The 25273-nt window shown below is 40.6% G+C and overlaps 1 protein-coding gene across 1 annotated transcript in view; it reads right to left on the reverse strand.

Annotated features, from left to right (window-relative positions):
- Positions 1-25273, reverse strand: part of bckdhb (branched chain keto acid dehydrogenase E1 subunit beta) — a 61139-nt gene that overhangs the window by 29376 nt on the left and 6490 nt on the right. The window contains exons 4-8 of the mRNA XM_080501185.1: positions 23137-23270; positions 20654-20809; positions 16742-16850; positions 12010-12107; positions 10126-10236 (exon numbers count right to left, since the gene is read on the reverse strand). Of these exons, the coding sequence (XP_080357311.1) occupies positions 10126-10236; positions 12010-12107; positions 16742-16850; positions 20654-20809; positions 23137-23270 (608 nt within the window). The remainder of the gene's footprint in view (positions 1-10125; positions 10237-12009; positions 12108-16741; positions 16851-20653; positions 20810-23136; positions 23271-25273) is intronic.

Below are 25273 nucleotides of genomic sequence, written 5' to 3' on the forward strand. Positions count from 1 at the left end.
AATTATATATCTTAACTCCAGTAACAAAATGATCTGCAGGACACCTGACTTAATTTATATAAACCTCATAAAACTGGCCCCAACACTGTTTTACGGAAAGTATCACCCCGCCATTTGTCGGTATCATCACAGCATTTCCTTCCGTATTCTTTTTGCCTTTAATAATAAACAGAATACAGTGGAAGCAAGTCCTTCGTGAAAACACTCGTCTGCACAAAAATAAACAGACGGCTCCGGTTCACCAGCTAAAGGCCACCTGCAGGTCGCCATGATTTACTCTTCCCCATGATTAGCATAATGAGGTTCGAATGAATCGCTCCAAATTCATCGTTTATATTTCAAAATGGGGAAATGGAGCGAAGAGGACGGGCCGTGATTTCCAGTGGAAGCTTCATGGAAAGGCAGGGCGCGTGGGAGGCAGCGTGTGGCCCTGGAACGAGGCCGCGTCAAATTACTCCAAATGGAAAGTGACGTCTCCGGGTTTGTGTTATCACTTTCTTCACTCTGCTTGAAGTGTGTGTTTTTCCAAATCTTAAGCAAGGAGGACGGACACACCGGGTGCTGGAGAATGCACAATTAACACGCCTTAACATTGGTGTTTTTCAGCATCCTCAGAGTAGTGGTGACTTAACAGGAATACAAAAATGAAGAGCAAGTGCTTCGACAAATTTCCATGCGGCAGAACTGTTGGACTAACGCCAGGTGTTTTCATAATTCAACAAGAGTTTAGCTGAACGACAAGAATAATGAGGCTGCTCTAAGTAGCCAGTGATGTGCGGTCAGATGAATGACAGGCGAGGCACAGACTCTGTGAAAGTGAGTGTTTCTCTCTATTTTCTATACTTTTTATTGGAGTAAAGCCATCATTCGTCACAGTAAATGAACTCTGAGCCAATGAAGTATGACTTGTAGTGCAGGCCTGCCCTTACCTCCACAGTGCGCTCAGCACGGCCTCCGACTGTGAGGCAAGCAAAAGCTTTAATGCCAGACCAGCAAGGTTGAATATCTTATTGGGGAGTGTAAAATGCATTTGCTGTCCTTCAGCGAGCGCTGACATGTCGTGTTGATGAACCCTTCTCCCACATTGAGGACAAGCTGAGGAAAAGTGCAATACTGGGACTCAGTCTGAAGGCGACAGCCACTTTTTATGTGACTGCTCAACCTGAAGGGAAGCACACCTCGAAGCTGCCTTAGGAAATACACAATTTGCCAATTTCAAAAACAAAGGTAAACTGTACGCAGCAAAAAAAAAAAAAGATTTCCAATGGTTTCTGTCTCCTCTTAAAGCAGTGGCGGGACAGGGAATGTGTGGCTGACTGTCTTATGAACTGTGAATTAATAAAAAGCCCTTTCTTTTTTCTCCTCTACTGCTTTGAGTTGAGGAACGGTTAATAAGATGAAATCATGGTGATGGTTCCTTCAGGAATTGAGCTCAGGGTCACTTGCAAACGGAGTGAAATGCTTCAGGTTTATTATAGAGTTATTAAAAAAAGCTCGACCAAATGTGGCAGAACAATCCTGTGTCAACACTGGAAACTGGGAGGAAAAAACACTGGCAGATTAGTGCCATGAGGAAAAGTGATCATACAACTGAGGGTTCATTTAGTTACAATTATTCTCACAGTCAAACAGACAAATTTGATCACATTTTCCAAAACAAGAAGAGGAGACTGAAACTGGGGGTCAAAGTCAGCATGTTGATATTTCTTGTTTTCCCAATGAAAGCAACAGCCAGCCTCTTCTATAAACCATAAGCATTTAAAGTTATGGTTTAACGGTCTGTTTTTATTCATTATCGGAGGTCTGTTTCCATCAGAGGATGCCAGGATCACTTTTGTATAAATACAGACAATCAACTTTTTTTTTTTCTTTTAATATAAACTCTTTCATGTGTGGTTGCAAATATTTTCCATCAGTCCAAATGTCTGCCGCTCTGCTAGAGTCTCTTCAAGGCAGCATCAACGGACAGATTATTCACACTATATCATTATGGTGAGTTGTATTAAAAACAATAACCACAGTTTTCAAGATAGTGACAAGATGGGGACAGTATGTCTTATTTGGTGCAGAGCAGAAAAACACTGGCGGCTCCACCACTCTGGACCATTTGTGTTTTTCTATTTTTTTTTTTTTTTTTTCCACCTGAGCGGATAACAAAGGAACATAACTGAATGTGCTGTGTGCTTCCGGGCTCCTGCCATGCGCTGTGTTTACCTGCTGCCTCCGACTCGGGATGCACATTACAGCTTGAGACCATTAAGAGAGAGTCTGTGGTCGTGTGGTAGTGTGTGTGTGTGTGTTTTGGGGGGGGCAGGGCCATGATAAGGAAGTCTTATCTCTGCCATGAGTCAACAGCCTCCAGAGCACTGGGAACGCTCATCGTAACCTGTTTCACTTCCAAGAATCAGCACAGATGCTGATGCACATTCCTCCCACAGCGCTCCTCCCTGCCTCTCTTTCTTCCTCCTCTATTAGCCACCCAGTAAATCCTGCCGTTGCCCGAAACGTCTCCATTATTTATCTGCTTGGCGACCCCAGATACCGGCGCTGCGCGTGTCCTCGTGTGACTGCACGTGCATGAGACTTCAGGAAAGGTTAGCAGGTTCAGAAAATTGGGTTGCATCACCGCGAGGGCTGGCGTCCAGGAGGCAGCGTCGCTGCAGAGACTTCGCCTGGAGCACGAGCCAAGAGACATTTACTGAGGGAGGAAGGTTTACACACGTTTAAAGAGAAGACAATGAGCAGGGGGAAAACTGTTACCGGAAGCACAACAACCCTACGGTCCAAATCATGTCCAGAGGGGCCAGTGCTGGCGAGGCTCGCAAAATGGCCAGAACGCAGCAGTGCAGCAAAATAACTTCTAATATTAAAAAGAATTAGCGGAATTTTGGATTCACTTCAAAAAGCCTGTCTGGAGATATAAAATCCCTTTGACCTGTCAAAGTCTTGACAGGCTTGAACAATAGCTGTAACTCACAGGCAGAAGAGCTATTGATTAAAACATGAGGCTTCGTGCTGCTTCTAATTTTCTTTTCTGATCATCCACAGTTCAGCAACAAACACAATATCAAGCCAAATTCAATTCACTGTGAATGACAGGCAGTGTTGCCACAGTAACCTTTAAAAAAGTAATCTGATGACTGATTACTAGCTACTTCATAAAGTAACTTGGTTACTTCACAGATTACTTGGTTTTTTTTTTAAGTAAAAAAGTTTGATTACAAGTAACTTTTTTGTTGCTTTCAGCAGCTACTGATGGGTCAGACAAGAGTTACTAATAATTTAAAGGAGCACTATTATTCCATTAACACCTGAAGTATGTGTGGTCAACAACTGATTTAATTTCCTTTATTTAAAATGTAATTACTTCTACCCAGATTGATACTATGTGTTATTTCTAACCAGGCATTTGCTTGAGATGAAATGGCCTCTTTTACAAACAAGGCACCATTCCCTCATGGTCATCTCATCTTTACGTTTCCCCCAATGCATCCAAAATATTTTGTGTTTTTCTTTTCTTTTAAGGTAGTTGAAAATTCTTGTGTGAAAAAGGAGTTGTTGTACAAAGAAAATCATTGGTACAAGTTTGTTTTTTGTATTCTTGAATTTATTACACTACATGATTCTCCATAATAAAATAAATAATTCAATGATTAATAAATTGGGAAATTTTTTGAAAAGTGCAACTTTAAACAAAGACATAAATCAATCACTTTAAGTTGCACTTCTACAGATAAAATATAATGAATACCAATCTTGGGTGGTCATAATGGTACATTTTATGGAGCCATACTTGGTCTCCTTGTACGGGACATTTGCTCTTCACAGATCAAGCAAATAACGTCAATTCTAAAACAATTCCAATAAACACATTTATGATATAGTGTAAAATGTGCCGCAGGGAGAGTGGTCAATAAATTGCGATATTTATCAATTGCATACAGTCAGACCGCTGCATGCTGGGTAAACAAGGCCACACACTTACAAGCACTGACAGACAGTGACATGGCAAACTCGCTGACAGTTTTATTGCCTTTTCTCTTTCTGAAGGAAAACTGTTGCCGTTGGAAAACGCTGCAGCGGCCGACGTCAACTGGGGGAGAAAAAAAACCTATACGCTGCAAGAATTCGATATTGAAAAGTAAACAGTTTGGGTGTTTTACAGCAGCAGGTGGGACATGCAAACTTTATAGGCTAGCAGAGACAGGCCAAGAAGACATGCCCGAACGAAGATACTCCCTGCGGTGGAAAAAAAAAGGAGGAGGAAAAAAAAAAAGAGAAGAAAAATCACACGATGAGATGAACTCGACAATACTGAGAGAGGTACGAGAGTAAAAGGCAGACCAAACAACAAGCTGGGGTTTCGGCTTATTGGGTAACCAGTAGATACCAACACAACACCTGCAACAAAAACAGTATTGCGCAGACAACCTCTTGGCCCGGAGCACAATTTCATCATTGCATTAAGTGACTAAGATGCACGGATGCAGCTGTGACGGTTTGGTTTGAAACACTTATCAGATTGGACAAGAGGAGAAATGGTGCAATCGGTCCACGAGAGCATGCTAAAGCTGAAAATTAAATAAATAAAAGCTTGTTTATGTGACTTTTTGATTAATGGCAAGCACACAGGGAGGATGGAGCCTTTCGGTGGGGTTTTCCTCTGTAATTCAAGTTCACTGTGGTTTGAACAGGCCTATTTAGGGCCTAATCCGGGACAGGCCAGTCAACGGATGGGGCTTTAATCCTACCACTCTTGGGTGGTTTAACGTTGAGAGGTCATCACCTACTGCTTGGTTTGTCTCCAGTACATTTAAGATATCGGGGAAAATATTTTTTCTCATTACAGTTTATCTTTTCGGGGGAATTGTACGCATTTTCCAAATTTGAAAAGTCACACAAACTCTTCAGACTCTGAAAACAGAACAGCTAGATTAAAGATGAACAATCTTTGGTTGGAAGCAGACAACCTCAATTATTTCCATATCTGCTCTCCTTTGCATTTAGCCTTTTTAAGGTAAATGTAGAATTTCCCTCTTTATTAGATGCTGAAAAAATTATTATTTTTAGCTTACGATTCCTTTTTTCTTGACTTTTACATGCACTCGGTTTCAAAAAATTTCAAGTACATGGAACTTTTCCACCTTTTATCCCATTACAGCCACAAATGTAAATGTGTTTTATTGGGATTTTATATGACTGACCAACACAATGTGCCATGTGATTGTAAACTGGAAGGAAAATTAGGCCGCAGTGGTTTGCGCCCTCGCCTCACAACAAGAAAGTCGTGGGTTCAAATATGGCCCGGGGAGTTTGCATGTTCTCCCTGTGTGTGTGTGGGTTCCCTCCGGGTACTCCGGTTTCCTCCCCCATTCCCAATAACATGCACCGGGGGTCCCTGAGCAAGACCCCCCCCCCCCACGTTCAAGAGACACGAATACTTTTGTAAAGTTTTGTGCATAAACACAATAACTGAAGCTTCATTGAAACGCAGATAACTCAGTTTCATATCTGGAATTAAACGCCTCAGCAAAAATGCAAAAAACAAAAACAAAAAAATGCTTTTAGTGAGGGGGCCATTTCATAAAGGACAGCCTGAACTGTCCATGAAATCCTCAGAAATGCTACTAATACAAGCAGACACCAAAACGCTGGTATAGGTCACATTTAGACAGATTTGGCATGACTGGGAAGATGACGCTAACCATATTTTACAAATTTGTCTGATACTGTTCAATTGTGTAAAAAATGGGATGATGATCATGATTTTAAAGCTATTATTGGAAACTTTGCGGTATGGTATACCCTGACTGCATGAGGTGCTGCCAAATCGGTGCATGCAGGACAGGACGTCTTAGATCATGGTTAAGAAACCGATAACTATTATGAACATTTAATCTTCACTGGCCATGTCTGGACATTGGAAAAGCTGAGGATGGAGCTGAATCACCGTCGGCGTACCAAGAGAATACTGGGAACAACATGCGCAGACTGGCCAAGTCCAAACCAAGTGTGTTTGACTTGGCCTGGACATGTCTGATGTGGACTTGTGTGAGAGTGGATGGAAATGCTGGCAAAATGCCTGTATGAACAAAGAATAATAAAAGCCGCCTGACTGCACGAGGCAAACGCATCTCTCTTTATGTGGAGTCAAAAGGCTGGAGTGGAGGACGATCTCCAAGCACGAGCATCTTTACACGACTCGGCGTAGACTCGGGCCGAGAGACAGGGAGACTTTCCACAACATATCATCTGAGCCGTGGGTCTGGCAGGCGTAAACCAGCCATTTGTTTATCCCTTAAAGAACGACTATTACATTTACCGGACGGCTCCAGACAGTGGGGCAGAATAAAATACACTCACTTTTTCTGTCCTTTTTACAGCAATTTCTGACCATGACTCCCTTTGTACAAAAAGAGGATTGAATATATTTAGACCCAAGTATAGCTGGTGGCTGCCAGAACGAATCCCTCAGGAAAGGAAAGATGGCATGCTCCTTCACAGCGCTGCTTTAATGATCTTGCATTTTGAAAGACGGATCCTTCTTCATTCATCTCATATGTCCAAGCTTGAAAGCAGCTTGTACCTCGCCGCAACACGCACACACACACACACACACACACAGAAAGATACGTGTGGTAAATGTGAGTCACAGGACATGAAAAATTTTAATTGGCTGCCAGTAGCTGGATGTGTGTCTGTGGTGTATCTCGCAGTCTTCACACTCTGATGGCTGCTTATTAAACAGCACAAAAGAGGTGTGCAAATGCCGGAAAAGCTGGATACCAGGTGGACAATCTTTTGAATTAGGAAGTTCACACAATGTTTTGGACGGTCCCACTCTAAAGGTGAGAATAGCACATGGTCCAAAAAAAATCTATGGTTAGTAAAACAGGTTTTCACACCATATTATGAAGAAACCTAGGTCAGAACTTCACAAATTTAAAGAAAATGGTAATATAACACACAATGTTGCTCTTATGGTCTGATCTAAAAGAATGAAAAGTCAGTCAGGAGAAAAAGTGTTTCATTATTGCTTATTTATCTGTGAATGGTCTCAGGGCCGCAGCCACTTTCTCTGAGGAAATTAAACTGAATGCAGACGGTTCATGAATTTCACTCGAAAAGAAGACAGTTTGACGAGCAGGAAAATGTTTCAGGACCTGTTGCTAAAGTTTAACAGGAGAGAGTTTGTGGTAGTCACACTTGGCCATATAATTTCTCGGTTTACTTTTATACAGTATAGCAAGACGAACATAACACAACTGAGGTGAAAACTAAATGTGGAACCTACAATTACCAGATTTAACTTCTTTTTCTGACCGTCTTTTCCTTACACTTTGTTCTTATGTAGCAGCTGTCAAAATTTGCTGTATTTTGACTGTTTTTAAATCACACTGGATGAAAGCAAAGCAATTAATTGATTTAACTGAAGCAATAGTGAAAATAAACATGGGTCACTCCCAGCCCGCAAAAAAATTTATTAATTAAATTGCCGTTTCTAACTGCCGCTGAAACTGGGATTGCATGAGTTGGTTGCATTATGACAAAACTCATGGATGGCTGTGTGGCGGCTGCCCTGCAGATTGTCAAACATTTAGATTATTCAAGTCCTGCCAGGCCAGAGCAGCTGTGCAGCACCCAATAGTTAGGGCACCACTGTGCAGGGTTATTGAGGACATGCATGGTCCTGTTTCTCATTTTAAGCATTTATCTCTTCTCTTTGTTGTACAGAAGTTGTACAGAAGCATTGAGCTTTGAGAGGTTTTTCCTTTTTGATCTTCTGCGGATTGTAAGAATTTACTTTTCTGAGAGATTTAAGATCATGTTTGCACGGTACATTTTATTCCCAAATGTGCAGCGTATGGCAAGCAGGAAAACAGGAGTTTGCCAATGTTGCCACTCACATTGACACATTGTTTTCGAAAATAGCATGAACACATTGATAACATTCACACAATGAATATATATACATATATATATATATATATATATGAATATATACAAATATGCAAATGTGCGGTTCAGAAAGTGCAACTTCTCTATATTTGCTTGACAGTACTATGGGTAATATTTTTTGGTCAAACATATTGAAAATAACTGCAAAATTATCCGAATTTTACAGGGAAACCTACAAAAGCCAAAATTAACCAGCTGCCCAATAAGTCTTCCACCTCAAGATAATGCAGTGACTCACACAGCCGATGCTGTACGCAACAAACGACCACCAAATACAACAACTCTGGCCAACAGTGACTGAGTATTGCCACACGTTCATTCTAAAAATGCCTCTATGTTGATGGGGCTGAACAATAGATTCGTATTTATTCCATCAAATTCAAAACGGACTAAATGTAGACACAAAAACGGCTATAATGCATCGTGTCAAAATGCCTCAAAACATTTACACAGAAGCACTAAAGAGGAAGCAGCAGCGCAGAGTTCACGCCACGTGTCACACACAGATGGTTGAAACGTCTACCTCCACACAACGGAAGGTCATCTCTGCATTATATCTCCATCTCCTTTTGTTTATCACACAAACCCAGTGGTGCATTTGTACATTTCTCTTGTGTGGATGCCACGACCTGTTATTTGTCACGATGCGTCCCTCCGAAAGCTGTCCGTCTGAATAATGCACATCTGGACATGTGCCTGTCTGCCTCCGAATGATTAAACAGTCAAATAAACACCCTTAATGTGTGCTCCTCTGCATTAGTCTGGCTGATAATAGTCATTATTCAGACTGAAATTAATTGAGAGCTGTCCCTGAGATTTGATAATAGCCTGGTTAGAAAGCGGTTACGGTGCTGTGCAGGCAGCGGAGGCCACTGAAAACTGTCGGGGTAATGCAAGAATGACTTCACATGTAAGAATTGGATCGGAGACTGAGGGTGTGCAAGTATTTCAGGGTTGTGGGCAATTGGTTTATGTAGCTGAAAGATATTTAATAGGTGTTTGGATGAAAGAAATGACAAAGAGACGCTGACATGCTCGAGGTGCCGAGTTTGGCAATAGGCCCAACGAGTGGCACATAAACACGCAATCAAATTTCATGGTAGTTACTAACGAGGCACGATTTTTAAATGTAAAAAAAAAAAAGACCACATTTCGTTGAGCAGCCCCTTCTGAAAAGTCTTTAATGACTTCAGCTCACTTTGAGCTGAAAGCAGGTCTGCGCCAGTACAATACTGCAGTCTCCACCATCAGTTCCAATCGACTCCCTATTAAATTACTACCCTCCTACCGCAGTTTCATCCTGCGCTTTAACCGTTGGTTATGAGATTTGCTTGGCAGCAGCAGGATGGTGCTCGCAGAAAAGAAAAAAAAAAAAAAACGTTTTTCACCAGAGGAGCATGAACATCTGATAATAAACATGCAAAATTAGACTATATCTTGTGAGAACTCACGATATATTCAGGGACAGTTTAAAAAGCGGTGTCCCGAGTGCAAAGATGATGCATAATCACAGCTCCTCTCCCACTGTGAAGCTCCTTGAGGTCTGCCTTAACTCACACCTTCGGTTTTGGTTTCCAAAGAGCTGTTCCAAACATGTCTCCAGCTGGGCTCCTGGTGGTTTAGTCTACCGACACTCGCCTCGGGTGAGCAGGAAAGAATCTTTCCCTGTCGCTTTTATCCAAACCGTCTTGTGCCATGCACCCAACCAGAGTAAACAAAAAAAAAAAAAAAAAAAATCCACTGGAAACAGAGTTCCTTTTCTCAAAGACTTCTCAAAATTAAACATTTCGTTTTGGTGACTGCCGTAGGCTGCATAATGCTGAGGCTGCATAAACTAGCAGTCCAGTCTTACCACCAGTGGAAGGAATCTTGTTTGTGAAGCCCCAAAAGAGAACCAGACTGTCCGGTGGGAGCATTGCCTCATATTGAACCACAATAAACACAAACGCAGCAGGAAGATTAACCCAGCGATAGAAAACCATTGTTGAAATGAGTCAACGAACTGTAATCACTTTGGAATCCATATAGAGGAGATAAGCTTCTCCAGTTGGACTTGGGTAGCACAACCATCAATCTTCTCATTTCTGAGGGTTTCTTCAGATGTGTGCGATGTGACTTCATATGGTTGTATTCGCGATGGTGAGCGTGCATCTGATCAGTGTTTACCTTGCACACAGTTTCAGTGTCCCAGGGAAGGATGGTTTGTAGGTCGATGACTTCGCAGGACACTCCCAGCTTCTCTTGAGCCATGTTGGCCACCTCCCTCATCACATGGACCTAAGTGTGGCACAGAAAAGAAATTGGCCTTCAAATCTGATTGGATTTACCGTTTAGTTTTGACTCCACACCAGCTGCAACATTAAATCTGCATTCACATCTGCTGGAACTCAACTCTAACAGACACCAACATAGAAATGTCACTGACGAAAAACATGAGCATTTTCACATTAAGTCCAGATGCTGCAGAGTGCAAAATTCAACATATCGCATTCCATAAGCTGTTGAGTTCCAGTCTTTTCTTTGATGTGGCGCTCACTTTCAAAGCTACGATTCACAAAAACTATGGATCTAAAAAAAAAAAGATACACATAAATATGTCAATAATACATTTGGCAATCGAAAAAAAAAAACTGCTGTATTGATATTTGTTTTTATGAGTGGTTTGATTTATCTTCACCGTTTAATGTGTTTGTAAGCTTGATTCCAAGTCTCACTAACTACTTCTATGAAAGAAATGCACAGGATGGATTACAACACTGCCACCTACAGAAAGTGTAATTTTCCTTTGAGTCTCAAAACACAGTGTGCAGTTGGATGTCCGGTACAAATATTTGTATTGTGCGAGGTGTCTCCACATTACAGAAGAGTCTAATCAGCTGCTCCCCTTTACAGGGTTAATCAAAGCAAGTCTTTGTAACTTCTGCACTCAACCTGGCTTGATTTCCATGCAGAATATCCTTTCAGCCAGGTGGGATTCAAATCCAGGTCTCCCCAAACTTTACCCGGAAATGCAACAAACCATGATATACTGCAAGTGTATTGTGATCTGATTGTTTCTATATATATACGTAGCCTGAATAAAAAATTGCCTGTCTATGCATTGCTGGTTAAAAATGTGCTTAGTAATTGCTGTACATGAATTTTAATTCTGAGCCTAAGACCACAGCTCTATGACTGAAAAAGCATTTTTTTATGAACAAAGCTATCAAAGAACATGAATTTCTGTCATGGGTCAGATTGAGCTCAGTGAAATAGACAAATAAGCACAACTATGAACTATATAGTTCTCATCTTTCTGAAGATGGTAAGAGGATGAGGGTTTTCTTTGTTTGGATGATCTGGTGCAAACTGGGGAGTGCTTCTATTACTCTACTCTGTGAGAGCTGTTTTCTTCACCTTTGTCTGGATGGGCCATGGCATAGATGATGTGGACGGTGGGGTGGGGGGGGACTTTAAAATAACAAAAAACAAAAAGTGGAGGTGGTGTCATGCTTTTCACTTCTTTATAGGAACCCATTTCTTCCTTCAATGATAATATTGGCTTTCACAATGATGTATCCCTTTCAAAACCCACCAGCCCTCCTCCTGCAATGCCACAGGTACATTACAGCCTGGATAAGCCTCTTTAAGTGGCGGAGCACAATGCAAGTCGGGAAGGACTCCTGGTGGGGTGCAGGGATTTTTTTTTTTTATAAAGCTGAAGAAAAGAAAATCTCATGGATGAAAAGAAAGGCAACAATGGAAAGTGTACAACAGGCGTGTAAGTGATGACGTACAGAAAGCCCAGAATAAGTCTTAGTGTCGTGGAGATGTCTGAATAGATATGGTCTGAGACTGCAGGCTGAGAGGCCTTGCTGAGACAGAGAGGGCTTGTGAAGGACTTAAAGTTAATCCGCTGATAGCCTCTGTGGGCTTAAACGTCATTTAGGGGAGATGAAATTTGTTTCCTTTCTCACTGGGCCCATGGAAAATGAGCCAAAGATAGACGACAACGTGAAATGACTCCGACGACGTGCCGAGAGCCGGCCCGTGATGAATCGAGTCGCCTACCTGTGTCCCCCAGGCAACCAGGGTGACGTCACTTCCTTCCTGGAGGACCTCTGCCTGCGAGAGTGGGATGGAGTACGCCTCCACGGGAACCTGCTCCACTGTGGAAATGCACAAATTCAAACACGCAAAAAGATTAATCGAACGGTCAAATCTGAGCGTGGCCATTCATCATGTCACCTCACACCCCGCTGTTCTTTACGAGGAACATTCGGAGGCCAAGCTGACTTCACCTCAAAATGATAGACCAAAACGACAAACTGGTGAAATAATAGACCATGAAAATACAAGTTCCTGATGGAGAACATTTTCTCTGGCCCATTTCAAATGCTTATCCCTACTTTTTCCAGAACGTCGTCTCTTACCAGTGTGCATTTATCACGCCGTCTAAAGCATGAGCTAATGAGCGCTTTAGCCAGCTCCGAGCTCTCAGCCTTGATTCATTCCGACAACGAAACATTGGTTGGTTGGTGTATCCTTTAGGAAAAGGGCCACATAAGTGGAATATTGATTCAAAAGGGAAAGCCGCCATGTAGCCAGTCTCTCTTTGAGCTGAGGTCCAATACAAAGACCATGTATAAGCATATGGTTTGAATAATAGTTATTAATATCTTGGAAAATTAACAGGGTCGGGGATTTTATTCCAACACACAATCTTGAATTGTCATCACTTTTAAGCATGCAGCTTATTCATATTTTTAAACCTAAAATGCAACGTATTAACTGAAACTGTCATTTACAGTCTTTAAATCTCATCCAGTATTAAGGATTATCTCCATGGATTCTGGGATGTGTAAGTGAGAGCTGGTTTGGGAGGAACTGAGCTACTAAAAGCATTCCTACGAGGCAACGCATAATGTCAAAAAAATCACAATTAGGCCGAGTAATTATACTCCGGAGAGAGACTCTGGGTTTGAAACCTTTCTGGAAACCTTGAACGGCTTCCATGATCCTTTCGAGAAGCTGTAAAGGAAAGAAAAATTGCCCATCCCGACAACGCGCTACGTTAAAGCATCAAGATGAATCATACGTAACTCCTGGTTCGGGCTTCCAGACGAGACAGAAAATTGGCCAATTGAGTGGAATAATAGCATTTTTCAGAACGTTAAAATCAAATTATGAAAACTGGGTTACGAGTTAATAAGTGAAATTTCAGGCTACACAATAAAACCAGGCCTCAGTGGGACCAACGTCTTGGTTTTCATCCTGATTCACACATACAGAAACAAGAAGAAGAAAAAAAAGAAAAAAAAAAGAGTAGTGTGCAATTAAGAACATGACTTCATAATCCAGGCTGAGATCATTAGAGGTGTAAGGCGCAAGAGCTGCCTGCTTTTGTCTTTTAAAATCATAATGAGTCTTGACACATTACTACTAGTCCTCAGTGTGGAGCAGAAGGTAAAAAGCTCTTTTCAGGCTGCAGTCAAATGCACTGACCACCTGTCTGAATCAGCACACTGAACAGTGTTATGTGAGGTACTGAAAACCCCCCCCAAAAAAAACAACAATTTAGTTACACCAAATGAAAAGTAACAGAATTAACAGGAGCTTAGTGAAATAGTAAAGCTACTACTTAGGGGCACGCTAAGAGATACAAAAACGGCTATGTTAATAAGTACTGTTACAGTACTGTTCCTTTATAAGACCTTAATTGTAAGAAATAATAATCTACTAAATGTCACAAGAGGCAATCTAGGGAAGTAACATATTGCCGTCACTCTAAACACAATGTGAGCATGAATGAATGTTATTTTGTTGACAGATGGGCACACGCATCACTAAATGTTTAACCATCAACAGGTGAAGCTAAAATGCTAAGACCTAAATCCAGAGAGCTTCAAAAAACAGCTGGACAAAGGGAAAAGTTGGAAGCGAAATCCAGTGGTGTCTAGTCAGGGGCAGCAAAAATGATTTTTCTTTTTTTTTTTATATAATTATAAACTGATTCTGAAATCTGTGTCTGGAATCAATTAGTGACTTTAGAAACTTTATCCAGAAGACGACTGGTGATATTTTGTGGAGCTCAAATCTCCTAAGTCCTCTTAAAGCATCACAACTCCTTTGGTCTGCCAGGGCAAGCAGAGGAAAGCATCGCTCACCTCTGAGGGAAGTTGGACGCTACTATTGGGTTAAAATGTTGAGTGACAGTATCATCAGCCAATCAGATTTTGACGCGTTATTGACGGACCACCTCAGGGCCAGCAAAGTTTCAAGCGCTGGTCTTGTTGTCATCATTAATTTGAGCTTGACTGATTGGCTCATGGGCAGCAAGATCGTACGATATGATAGCGAACCCGCTTTGGGTGTTTTTTTCTTAACTTTCTCTACATTAGATTGGTGCTGCTGTTGGCATTTGGTGCCGTGTTTTGATTGTAAAGTGGTGTCTCTCATACAATCGTGCACACAGACAAAGCGCGACAGTAATGCGTGAGACTCACACCCCCCCCCCCCCCCCCCCCCCCCCCAACTATACAGAACAGGAATGTAAAATTCCTCTGACTGACAAAGTCATTGCTTTCGCAGCTGTTCAATAAAGAAAGATCTGCAATGTATTGCCTGCCCGAGGTGGGACTGACTGTTTGCTCCTTCGGGGGGGGATTTTAAAAGTGATGTGTTCATTTGAGCTTGACAACCTCAGCAGGCCACAGAGGGCCTCCTCTTAAAGATGTGTCACAACATTCACTGTGATTGATAGGCTAGCATCAGAAAATATGAACATGTTCTATGTTATTTCAGCAGGAAATGATGCACACTGAGAAATGTTGGGAATATCACTGATGTATTGTTGTAGCTCTCCTCGAGAGGCTAATGAACTCAAGTGCAAAGAAAACACTGCAGAGAACTGAGACACCTGCTCTTAAATCTTAAACGTATCGCGTTATGAGATTCACTGTCGATTAGTACCGTTTCATAGCTATGACAACAGACAACACATCTAATTGATTATCTTTGTCTTAAACGTCCCCATTCCAACAACGGATGTTTATATTACCACCTCTGGGTGACATCCATACAGAATAAACCTCGCAGCCATATTTGAGGTTTATCTGGATATATTTTCCCCATTTTTTTTTAACTTTGTGATCGACAGATGCAGATTTCATTCTGTGATTTCTTTGCAAGGTTGCACAGGTGTCCAAGAACCCCCAACTCTCTTTGTGCAATGGTTTGCATGTTCTCCTTCCAAGTGCTCCAACGTCCTTTCATTTGTACGACGACATGCTTGGTAGGTAAATATTTGACTTTATATTGACCTTAGGTGTGTGCATGAGTCTGTGTGCTTGCCTTTTAATTGACTGGCCACTTGTACATGATGCACCTCGTGCTTTTCTCATCAGCTGCGATATTCTGCAGACGAAACTAACGCAACTTGATGAATTAGGGAAAGACGGATTAATTTCTTTGCAGCTTTATATATGAATTTGCAATTAATTGTAGTTATCCACTTGAATCCATCAAAAGAGCAGTTGACACCAGATGAATCATTTCAGTTTTTGCGGAATATCAAAGAAAAATAGGATGAAGTGCAAGGTTTCCTGATATAAAGCGTTCATAACAAATTTGCAGACACCTTTGGCCAACAAAAACTAGTCAGTACAACCTTGGGTGAGAGTAAGCACGGGCAAAATTTAAGCAAATTTAAGTCAAATTGTTCCCGGGTTATCGTTCAATGAGAGTGTGATAGAAGGACAACCTGAAAACAGTCAGTCTAGTCACAAGCTGGCAGACGTATTTATGTCTTTGATTTGACTTATTTATGACATTTCCCAAGAGCCTTCATCAGTTTTAAAATGTCATTGTCACTTTATAAGCAAACACCACTAGAGGTTGGTAACAAATGGCAGAAAGAGATTTTTTTTTTTTTATGTTTTTATTGGTCCATTTTGAGCTTTTGACTTTTGTTTTTAAACACCAGGACACATTACATTTTTTTAATTTGCATATTTGACCAATAAAGTGTCACGGCAGTGCCAACCTTTGAGGAATTGTCGGCTCATTCAAATCACAAAGCTCCAACAGGAAGCTTAAATGGGATTCAGTAAGCTTTTTAGGTGATTTTAACAACTATATATGATTTTTTTTTTTTTTAAGTATCTTTAAAAATGGACAATAAGCTATGGCCCCAATCATCTCACACATTCTAAACGGATTTCTGTTGGGAGTGCAAACCAAAGGGTTTTTTGGGGGAGTTTAGTATTAAGCAGTTCCAGTTGGCCCTTTCGTTAGAATAATGAACTCATATCATCTTCGGGGACCAATGCGGTCTTAAATCAAGAAAACAGCGGTTTGATTTTGTTTCTATTTACAAGCACTTGCCAACACCTGCTTAACATTTGCTACAATATTATGGGACACCTTTATAATTGCAACCTGGCCAGTGGCAGACTGGCTTTCGCTTTATTTGTGCCACTCTTGTACACCGATGTTCCTTCCACAAAGGATTGGGGAGGAGGGGAAAGGACTCAGCCCAGCACTGTCAACACTCCACAACCCATTTAGACGGTCTGCTTCACACTTGTGGCCGGACTGAACTCACTCACATTGTTTGCACTCTGGCATATTGCTTGTGCGTCTTGCCTCGTGCCTCTAAAAGGGAGAACATTTGCTTTCCATAAAGGACCCGGGCAAACAGAGCGCCGGGCGAGGCACGGAGCTACTGGAAGTTGATCGCAGAACTTGAGTAAACAAGGCCTGGGTGACATGTTGACTTCTATGTACAAATAAACCAGTTTACCTGCTGCTCTGTAGAGGATCTTGGGCTCAAAGAATATGCAGGGGTTGTTGTCAGCAATGCAAGAGAGGAGCAGTCCTTTGGCCTGGACCGGACTGCGGGGTATTACAACCTGAGGAACACATGACATTAGTTAGACCTCTAATTTAGTCGAGACATCTGTATGTTCATGTATGGACAAAGTTTGAATTTTACGATTGTCTCATTGTTTTAAGAAGTGATGCGATATATATTTGGAGAAGGAAGTAAAAGCAGGTTTCCACTCCACACTGAAGAACCCAGAATGATGGAATGGTGTCCAAGTGATATTTGATTCTGTGTATTTGAGCATTTTAGGGTAAATTGCTTAAATCTAGATTGGGAATGACATTGTTAGTAGCCAGTGAATGTCAAGCACAAACTCATGTCAGATCACAGTTTGAGCAGAAGAAGAATACGTTCGCAACAAGGTCAGACATGCGGCACCATTCCACAGGAAAATAAAGTCATTTGAATTTAAGATACCAATATAATTATTTGCCAGAGCTCAAGAGATAAGTTAATATTCAAGCTATACACATAAAATAAAAACCTAAGATCATATTGAGTTTTGACTTTAAAGAATTGTAAAAATAGAACAATTTTGCATTAATAAAACCAGCAAAGCAAAAAAGAAAACAAATAACAGTGCTGCAATGACATGTAAAATCTCTTCTTAATGCTGACAATGTAACCAAGTGAGATATTCCAACAAAACTAAGAAATCCAACTATAGTCACATTAAACGTGCCAGGCAAGTCAATTTATTTTTCATGAAAATACAACTAAGAAAGAGACGGATATTCTCTGAAAGCTTTTTGACAACTTACATGTTATGATGTGGTACTAATCTATTTACTTTGCTCTGTACTAATATAAATAAAATGTTGCCTCTCTTACATTTACCATTTGTGTTACTACTATGATGAAGGTGATGCTGTGCACCCAAAAGGTCCTGCTATAAATCAAAACCAAATGAAGGACAGATGATTGTCAGAAGAAAAAAAATGTTGGTGGCAGAAAATGTTCTTTTAACGCATCTGGCTGATAGTATGCCAACAGATAAACATTTATCAGTCTGACCTTTGCAGAGAGACAACATGTTTATTGCTCTCAGCTTTGCTTACTCATGCTGGATCAAGTGTAGCTGTAAATTATACACCCCATGTCCATGATGGGTGAAATTTCCATGATGATTAGTGCATGTGTGCGCAGTTAAAAAAAAAAAAAAGAAGCCAGACAGGAATTGCATATCTGACATTTTAAGGTGGACTTGTTTACTCTGAGCACATGCTGTTAAAACTGCGAAACACCACCCGTGTTGAGAACTACACTCCTGCTCATACCTTCATAGGCAGTTACGATGATGAATTTCATTTCTCTCTTACTCTTCACACATACACACACACACACACACGGACTCAAAATAACAGACTCTCTTGCCTTACACAAACCTGCAGATGTACTTAAAGGGGAACACAACGTTTACATTTCTTGCACAGTAAATTTCTTCTTACTGGACAGTTATTATGTCCAGCTGCCACTCCACTGGTGCAAAGATGTTTTTTTTTTCTCATTCTCTTCAAACCTCAGTTGGTCTAAAGGCGAGTGTACGCTGCAATTTTGGGTCAGTCCCGGATGAGAAATGAGCGATTGTGAAGATATCCTTTTGAATATGTCTTAAAGACATGTTATGTTCCATCAGGACGTACCAGTATGTACCATGTGGAACCACCAGATGTCACTGTATTACAACAGAATGCTGCTACAGTGCCACCAAAATGTCCCTTTTACTGCTGTATTTGACAGTGCAAGGAAGTTGTTCCCAAAAAGAAAAAGCTACAGCCGAATGTCAACCAGTTTTATTCTTTAGGCTGTTGTGTAGCCTTTCCAGACTACACAAAAGTGGAAAAACCAGATGTCGAACTAGGTTGTGCACCTCGGAAAAGTGTTTTGTGTTGCCAATGAATTTGGCTTGTGTTCTTTAAGACGGCATTTAACAGAATAGTCGAAACAAACGTTGAAAGGTTCTTCTATTCTCATGAAATAAATGGTGCAAAAATACTCTGGTGTGACTTGTAGTCTGAAAAATATGGTAGCTTATTTATGTACTTTTGTTTAACCAGGAAAATGTCACTGACATTTCAAATCTCCATAAGAAAACAGTCAACTGCAGCAGTACACAAACAGTTTCAAAACATACAACATCAGTTATCACTGCAGAATTAGTCACCATAGTCTGAATGGCAAAATAAATGAAGGAAAGGGGGGCTACGACAACAATTAAGACAATTTAAACCAGATGCCACTTGTAATTAAACTTATAAGATTTAAAAAGTCAAACTCATCTAGAGTTGATCCTCTCAAATGTTTTTCCATGCACTAGACAATGGCTTCATTCTCCACGAGCCCCATTTCTTTATTTCCTGAAGCCATCATTGGTGTCTGTAGATGAAGGAAAATATGACGGTATCTATTTTCATTGCTTATCGATGCACGTTATAGTCAATGTCATTTCTGATTCAGCGGATACAGGCATTGTGCAGTCAAACTCACATCAGTTCCAAGTTTATGAAGTCAATGTTGTGAAAGTGAAGCAGGTTGTCAACTTGCATATTTCACTCCAGCTTTTAGTTGTATCACACAGACAGTACTTTCCAGGTTCTCACATTTTGTTGCAGCGCGGTTCAAAAGTTCATTATTACTTGCAGAATACACGGGTGGCAGCCTCTGAAAACAATATTTTACATTTGGCTGCAGTAACATTTAAATAACAGAAGCCTGATAAACTCAAGTTGATGGATTTTACTTCCACAAAACGTGCAGTTTTCAAGAAAACTGTGAAACACCAGCACTTGGCTATAACATTTATACACTTGATAAAACATATTTTCTTTTGAGAGGGAAGAGAAATGACATTTCAGTCTAGACTGAATGGAAAAGGTACTTATGAATACAGCCAGCTTCACGCTTCCTGTAGTATTGCTGTGATTTAACATGTCAATAAAAATTACACCGCAACTCAGGTGCCACCATGAAAAGTGTATTCATGCTGATTTTGCCAAAATTACAGCCATAAAATAATGTAAAAAATGAATAAATTCCACATTGAAAAGCAATTCAAAACATCCACAATCAATTAAATGTGCTTTAGGAGTCCTGCTCTGACTGTTTTATTGTTGTGTCAACTCACAAATCTGTAGATTTAAAAAAAAAAATTACTTTATGGCTTCATGCTTGCAAATATGGTCTTTGTGTGCTAAAGACATTTGGTTTTTAGATGTTTTCTAATTGTGAAAATACAGGCCTTCAAATATGTTTGTGACTTATCTCTTCTATTACTTTCTGTAACATAAGCAGGGTTTAAGGAAACCAGTAGGAAACTGAAAAAATGATTGGAAAAAAGGAAATAAGTGGCAAAGGATAACCATATTTTTTTCTACAACTGAATGTTTAAGTACTATTCAACAAATTATATCAAACTGATAAATTCATCTGTAATGCAAAGGTTGAGCTAGAACTTTTGCAGGTTATGTGTGAAGATTTTATAGTAAAATCTAAACTCTCACATTGAAAACTAAAAATCAGGAACAACTGTGTGTAAAGATGTGATTTAAAAACAAACTGTGTGATTTTAACATTCATTGCAAAAGTATTGAAACACCCTGCAGGCTGAGTCCTATCAGCTGGTGATTAATCACTGAAATTAAGGGGGAATCAATTTCTATTGCTCGTATTAAACCACACCATGATATAAAGAGTTCAATAAGGCTCAGCACTCATGTATAAAATGTCCCAATTTGTGATTTGTCGGGAGTCTTTGTAACCTATATTTTTTGGGGGGGCCAATTTTGTTCGCTTCGTGATTAAAACGCTGCAGTGAAGCGCAGGCCTGACCTTGATTCCCGGGCAGTGGGCGAAGAAGGCCTCTGGGCTCTGAGAGTGGTAAAGCGATCCGTGGCCGACGCAGCCCCACGGAGCCCGGATGGTGAGATTCCCGCAGTCAAACAGGTTGCCAGATCGGTAGCGGTACTTGGCTGCTTCGTTGACTATCTGTGAATAAAAAAAACCCCAAAAGATTCAGGTTTATACAAGCTCAGACGAGACGATGCAACATAAATGAGAAACTTGAGTGAAACTCGTAGCAGCAGAGACGTTCATTTTCAGAACACAACATGAATGCAGCTGTTACATAAAAGATGTCACTTCTACAGGGTTCTCATCTAAAAGGTGGCTCAAATTCTCCATAAACCTCGAGCAGGCTCTTATCTTCAGTTTCTGTCAGAGGCCTGTTGGGACTGCTTCTCTTTATGCGAAGCCACAGATACGAGCCCACTCAACGCCCACCACCAACACATTTAATCAACTGTTGCTTTGCTTTGAAACAAGCTCCACTATCACATCACATATTCCATTTCATGCTGCCTTGACACTGCAGTGTGGACTAACATTTATCATAAGGGGAGCAGGTACACTGGTGTCAACATGTATGCATTAAACAGCCGCTTTGGCCAACCCCGTTAACGTCACATTAATCTTCCTCAGGGAAAAAGAAGAAAGCGGGAGGCCAGAGAAAGGACTTCTTACGTTTCAGTGTTTCGACTCGCCGGGTTGTGGAATATGGAACGACGGACTCTCAAGGGCTTCCACACAGAATATGCTTATTTTGAAAGGCAAGACATAGAGGGGGAGCCCAATGCCATTCTCTTCGTCTTGGCTTGTTATTTTTGAATATGCCTGGATACACTGACAAGAACTTACTCTTGTCAGTGTATCCAATTATACAGAGTTTGCCCTGTGGTGGATGGTGACCCGTCATGAGCCTTAAATCTACACTATATACTATATACATTCTCATCCACTGATTAAGGTTAATCTGGTTTAAAGTCCTTCTGTTGGTGTATTTTGTTGTGTTATGATCATCTATAAACCTTCAGATGAGAAGGTCACGCCAACATTTATCATCCAAAAACTTTGATAAAAAACCTCTTAAAAAAGGAAAAAAAAAAAAGTCCATGTAACAAATGAAGTTAATCTTTTCCTCACAATGTCCTCATGTTTCTCTGGAATTCTGCTAATTGAATCCAAACTCTCGAGAGCGATAATGTAGTGGTGTTTTTCCAACCGGACACCCACGCAGACCTTGGCGGGGCAGAAGGCTTTGTCTGCCCCGAGGTTATTGATATTGGATGTGCGTATGTCAGATAAAGGCTGCACAGTGGTGTTGGAGGTTAGTGCTCTCATCGCGTCCTCCTTCTAATCTGCTTTCTTCCCACGGTACAAAAAGTCATTTGAGATTAATTGGTGACTATTTTTGCCGGTGGGTATCAAGTTGGATAAAGTTCTACAGAAGATGCATGGTGAATTAAATCAATGACACGACGGTATCAGATTCAAGAGCAGATGTAGGGAACTAAACACAGCTTTATTCTTAATAAAGTTGCTTGTATGTTCTTAAGAATTTGTGTCCTTTCCCAAGCCTGACTGTATTATATTGGCAAATAAACTGGGTGAAGGGTCTTGCAGCTTCTTTGGGATATTAAATTAAAAAGGATTGGAAATCACACATAGAGCTAAATTTAAATTAAAAAAAATCGATAAATAACAGAGATCACTTCTTTCGGTCACCATCCAGACACTGTTTGCTTTACGTTTATATATGATCAACACTCATTTTATTTCAGAATTAAGTGTTTGTTTGTTTTTTCAAATAGAACAATAGTCATTGTGTTGTAGCCTCTAAGCATTTATCACAATGTGCTTGTCTTATGCTCTAATACTGTACAGCCACACCTCCTGTGTCAACACTTTTATTGCACTCTGGGCTGCTGATCTTTACCAAATATTCATGAAAACTCTTTGATTGCATCCAAATTCACTTAATCATAAATCCACCAATACCTCAGTGATTTCTGCAGAAGAGAAATCATAAGGGTTTATTTATGCTCAGATGCACAAGTTGTGCACAGACAATTCTTAACAGGTCTAACAGCTGCCACTGACCACCAATAAATAATGTCTCAAAACATAGTGCAAAACATAAATGGATAGTTTGTTTTATACTACAAACCATTCGGCCGGGGATTGCTGTATTGTGGTTGGAGCATTAGTTGTGACCTCTTTTTATGATCTGGTCGCGCTGGGTTCTTTTACAGGAAAATAACAGAGCTGCAGCTACCAGCAGAAATTGTGCTTTTTCCAGTCATGACTGTACGCTGCTCCATTCTGCTATTACTGTAGTTATATCCGGAGAAGGAGGGATTTTTTTTTTTTTTTCTGGTGCAAACGGCAGATTTTAGGTGCACACCTTCCCTCGTGCTTTCTACCTCAATTGTTTTGGCTTTGCATCGATGCTGGGTGACTTTAGGTTAGTACGTTACCTGGTCAAAAGCAGGAAAGATGTAGTCAGCAAACTGGATCTCCGCAATGGCAGTGGCTCCAGCACAAGCCACACCGATGCCAAATCCCACAATGCCTTGCTCACAAAGGGGAGTGTTGAAGACTCTGTCCTTTCCTAGAGACAAAGTACAAAGAAGGAAGGAAAGAGAAGAAAAATAAACATGAGAATGTAAGGCTGTGTGGTGTCAAAGAAAAAAAAAATGTTTCTTAGAGGATTAAGACTTTTGGCCCGCATTAAAGCTCATATTGCCTCAAGTCCTCCTTCACACAGAAATATGTTTTTCTTTTTCCTCGGACTGAATGTGCAGGATGATGAATGTGCAGAGTTTAAAGCCGTTTTCACATCCGTCTGCTGAGAGATGAAAGCTCCTCAAACACACTCCAGACCTCTTTTTATTTTTTGTTGCAGTTCAGCTTACACGTTTCAAGTGGAAATCACTGAGATCACAATGACCACTCGGATCCTTCTAAATAAAAATAATACATTTAACTTGTATCTATCAGTTAAAACTCCCATTTCCCATCTACACATTCTGTGTTTCAGTAAAAACTGTTGTCATCCACATTTCCATATTATAAACGGCTGCAAATAATTGCCACACACACGCACGCACACACACATTATTTTACTAGAAGTAAAATAATTCATCTTTAAACTCCATTATTTTATTTTATTTAGAGCTGTCCTCGTTGCGCCTGTTGTCAGCGTATTGTTCTTTCTGCTCCTGATTAGGTGTCAGTAAAAACACTCATATTGGCAGGGGAAAAATCTCGATTCCAAGCATATTTTGACAGACTTCATAACAGTCTGCAGGAGATTCCTGTTTTATGACCGGATTCCAGAAATACTTCTCCCTTTTCAGTAACATGAAAGTTAAAAAGGTCTCAAAAGCCTGAAGTTTTAGGTTTAAAATGCGTAACAGACACAAACGATCCCAGAACTTTACATTACAATGCGGCTCTGAAATTAATGGAGTGAAAAGTTGTCGGCTCCTCAGCTGGAAGGATGAGAGACCATGATGCACACACAACCCCCATGGAGTAAAAACAGAAGAGCAAAAAAAAAAAGTAAACAAAAAAACATATACCCCCCCCCCCCCATCTCCACCCTGTAATTTGGGTTGTGATTGTTTTTTTTGCCCTCATCTTTGTGTATTTGCCAAGTTTTTTTGTGTGTTTGTATTTTTCAGTGTTGTGCACTGGGAAAGGCACGGTTGTGAAACTTTGCCCCAAAGTGACCTCTGCTCTCAGGAACTTCAATTAGCAACCACAGCGCCGCCAAACCTCGTGGAGGAATGAAGAATTACGTGAGGAGAATGTAGTGCCTCACTGCTCAGACAAACAACAAAACTGCCTCAAGCATGCGGCTTCACGTAAAAGTAACACCATACAATGTGTGAGTGCTTCTGTGCGTCATCAAAGCAAACCAGCAGTCAGTCAACTCATCACAAAAAATTAAATAAAAATAAAAACATACCAGCCACTGATGGAAAAATAAGTTGCTGTCAAGATGTTTGGAATCGCATCTATTCATGCAGAAGCTGATTTTAACTCTTCAGCTAATTGACCCTATTGGGTAACTTTTGCACTTTTACGGTTTCCTTAAAACTGATAAATGTACACTGAATCATATAAAATGGGATTCAAATGGGAAACATTGACAGGTGCTGGTAGGTTTTGCTGTTGCTCATCTCGCTTCGATGATGCACTTGACCCGACAATATAATATGTGAACTATGAATACGTGATGTTTACTGTGTACAAAAGTAAGCAGATCCTGATTGGTTTAATGTTTCCTTCTAAATTATTGGCAAAAATTGTTAAACCACTGGAAAGTCAGGTTATTTCTTCTTTAACCATTTGTGAGGAACATTCATCCGTGACATGAACAGCGAAGCCGCGTACGTTTGGGTGTGCTGACTCAATATCAGCTTCTGCTGTTTGTTTTCAGATTGAAGACTTCGAGACGAGACTCTGCAACCAGCGAGTCCACAACCCGGTTCTCCGCCATCGCAGCGCCGGACCCTCAAAATAACGGGGTTTTAATCGGTGACCACCTCCAGAATTTGTTGGAGGAAAGGACGGACTGACCTGCCAGTGTTCCTGACCTCAACTCCG

The sequence above is a fragment of the Blennius ocellaris genome (genome assembly GCF_963422515.1).
Source record: "Blennius ocellaris genome assembly, chromosome: 8".
Lineage (NCBI taxonomy): Eukaryota > Metazoa > Chordata > Actinopteri > Blenniiformes > Blenniidae > Blennius > Blennius ocellaris.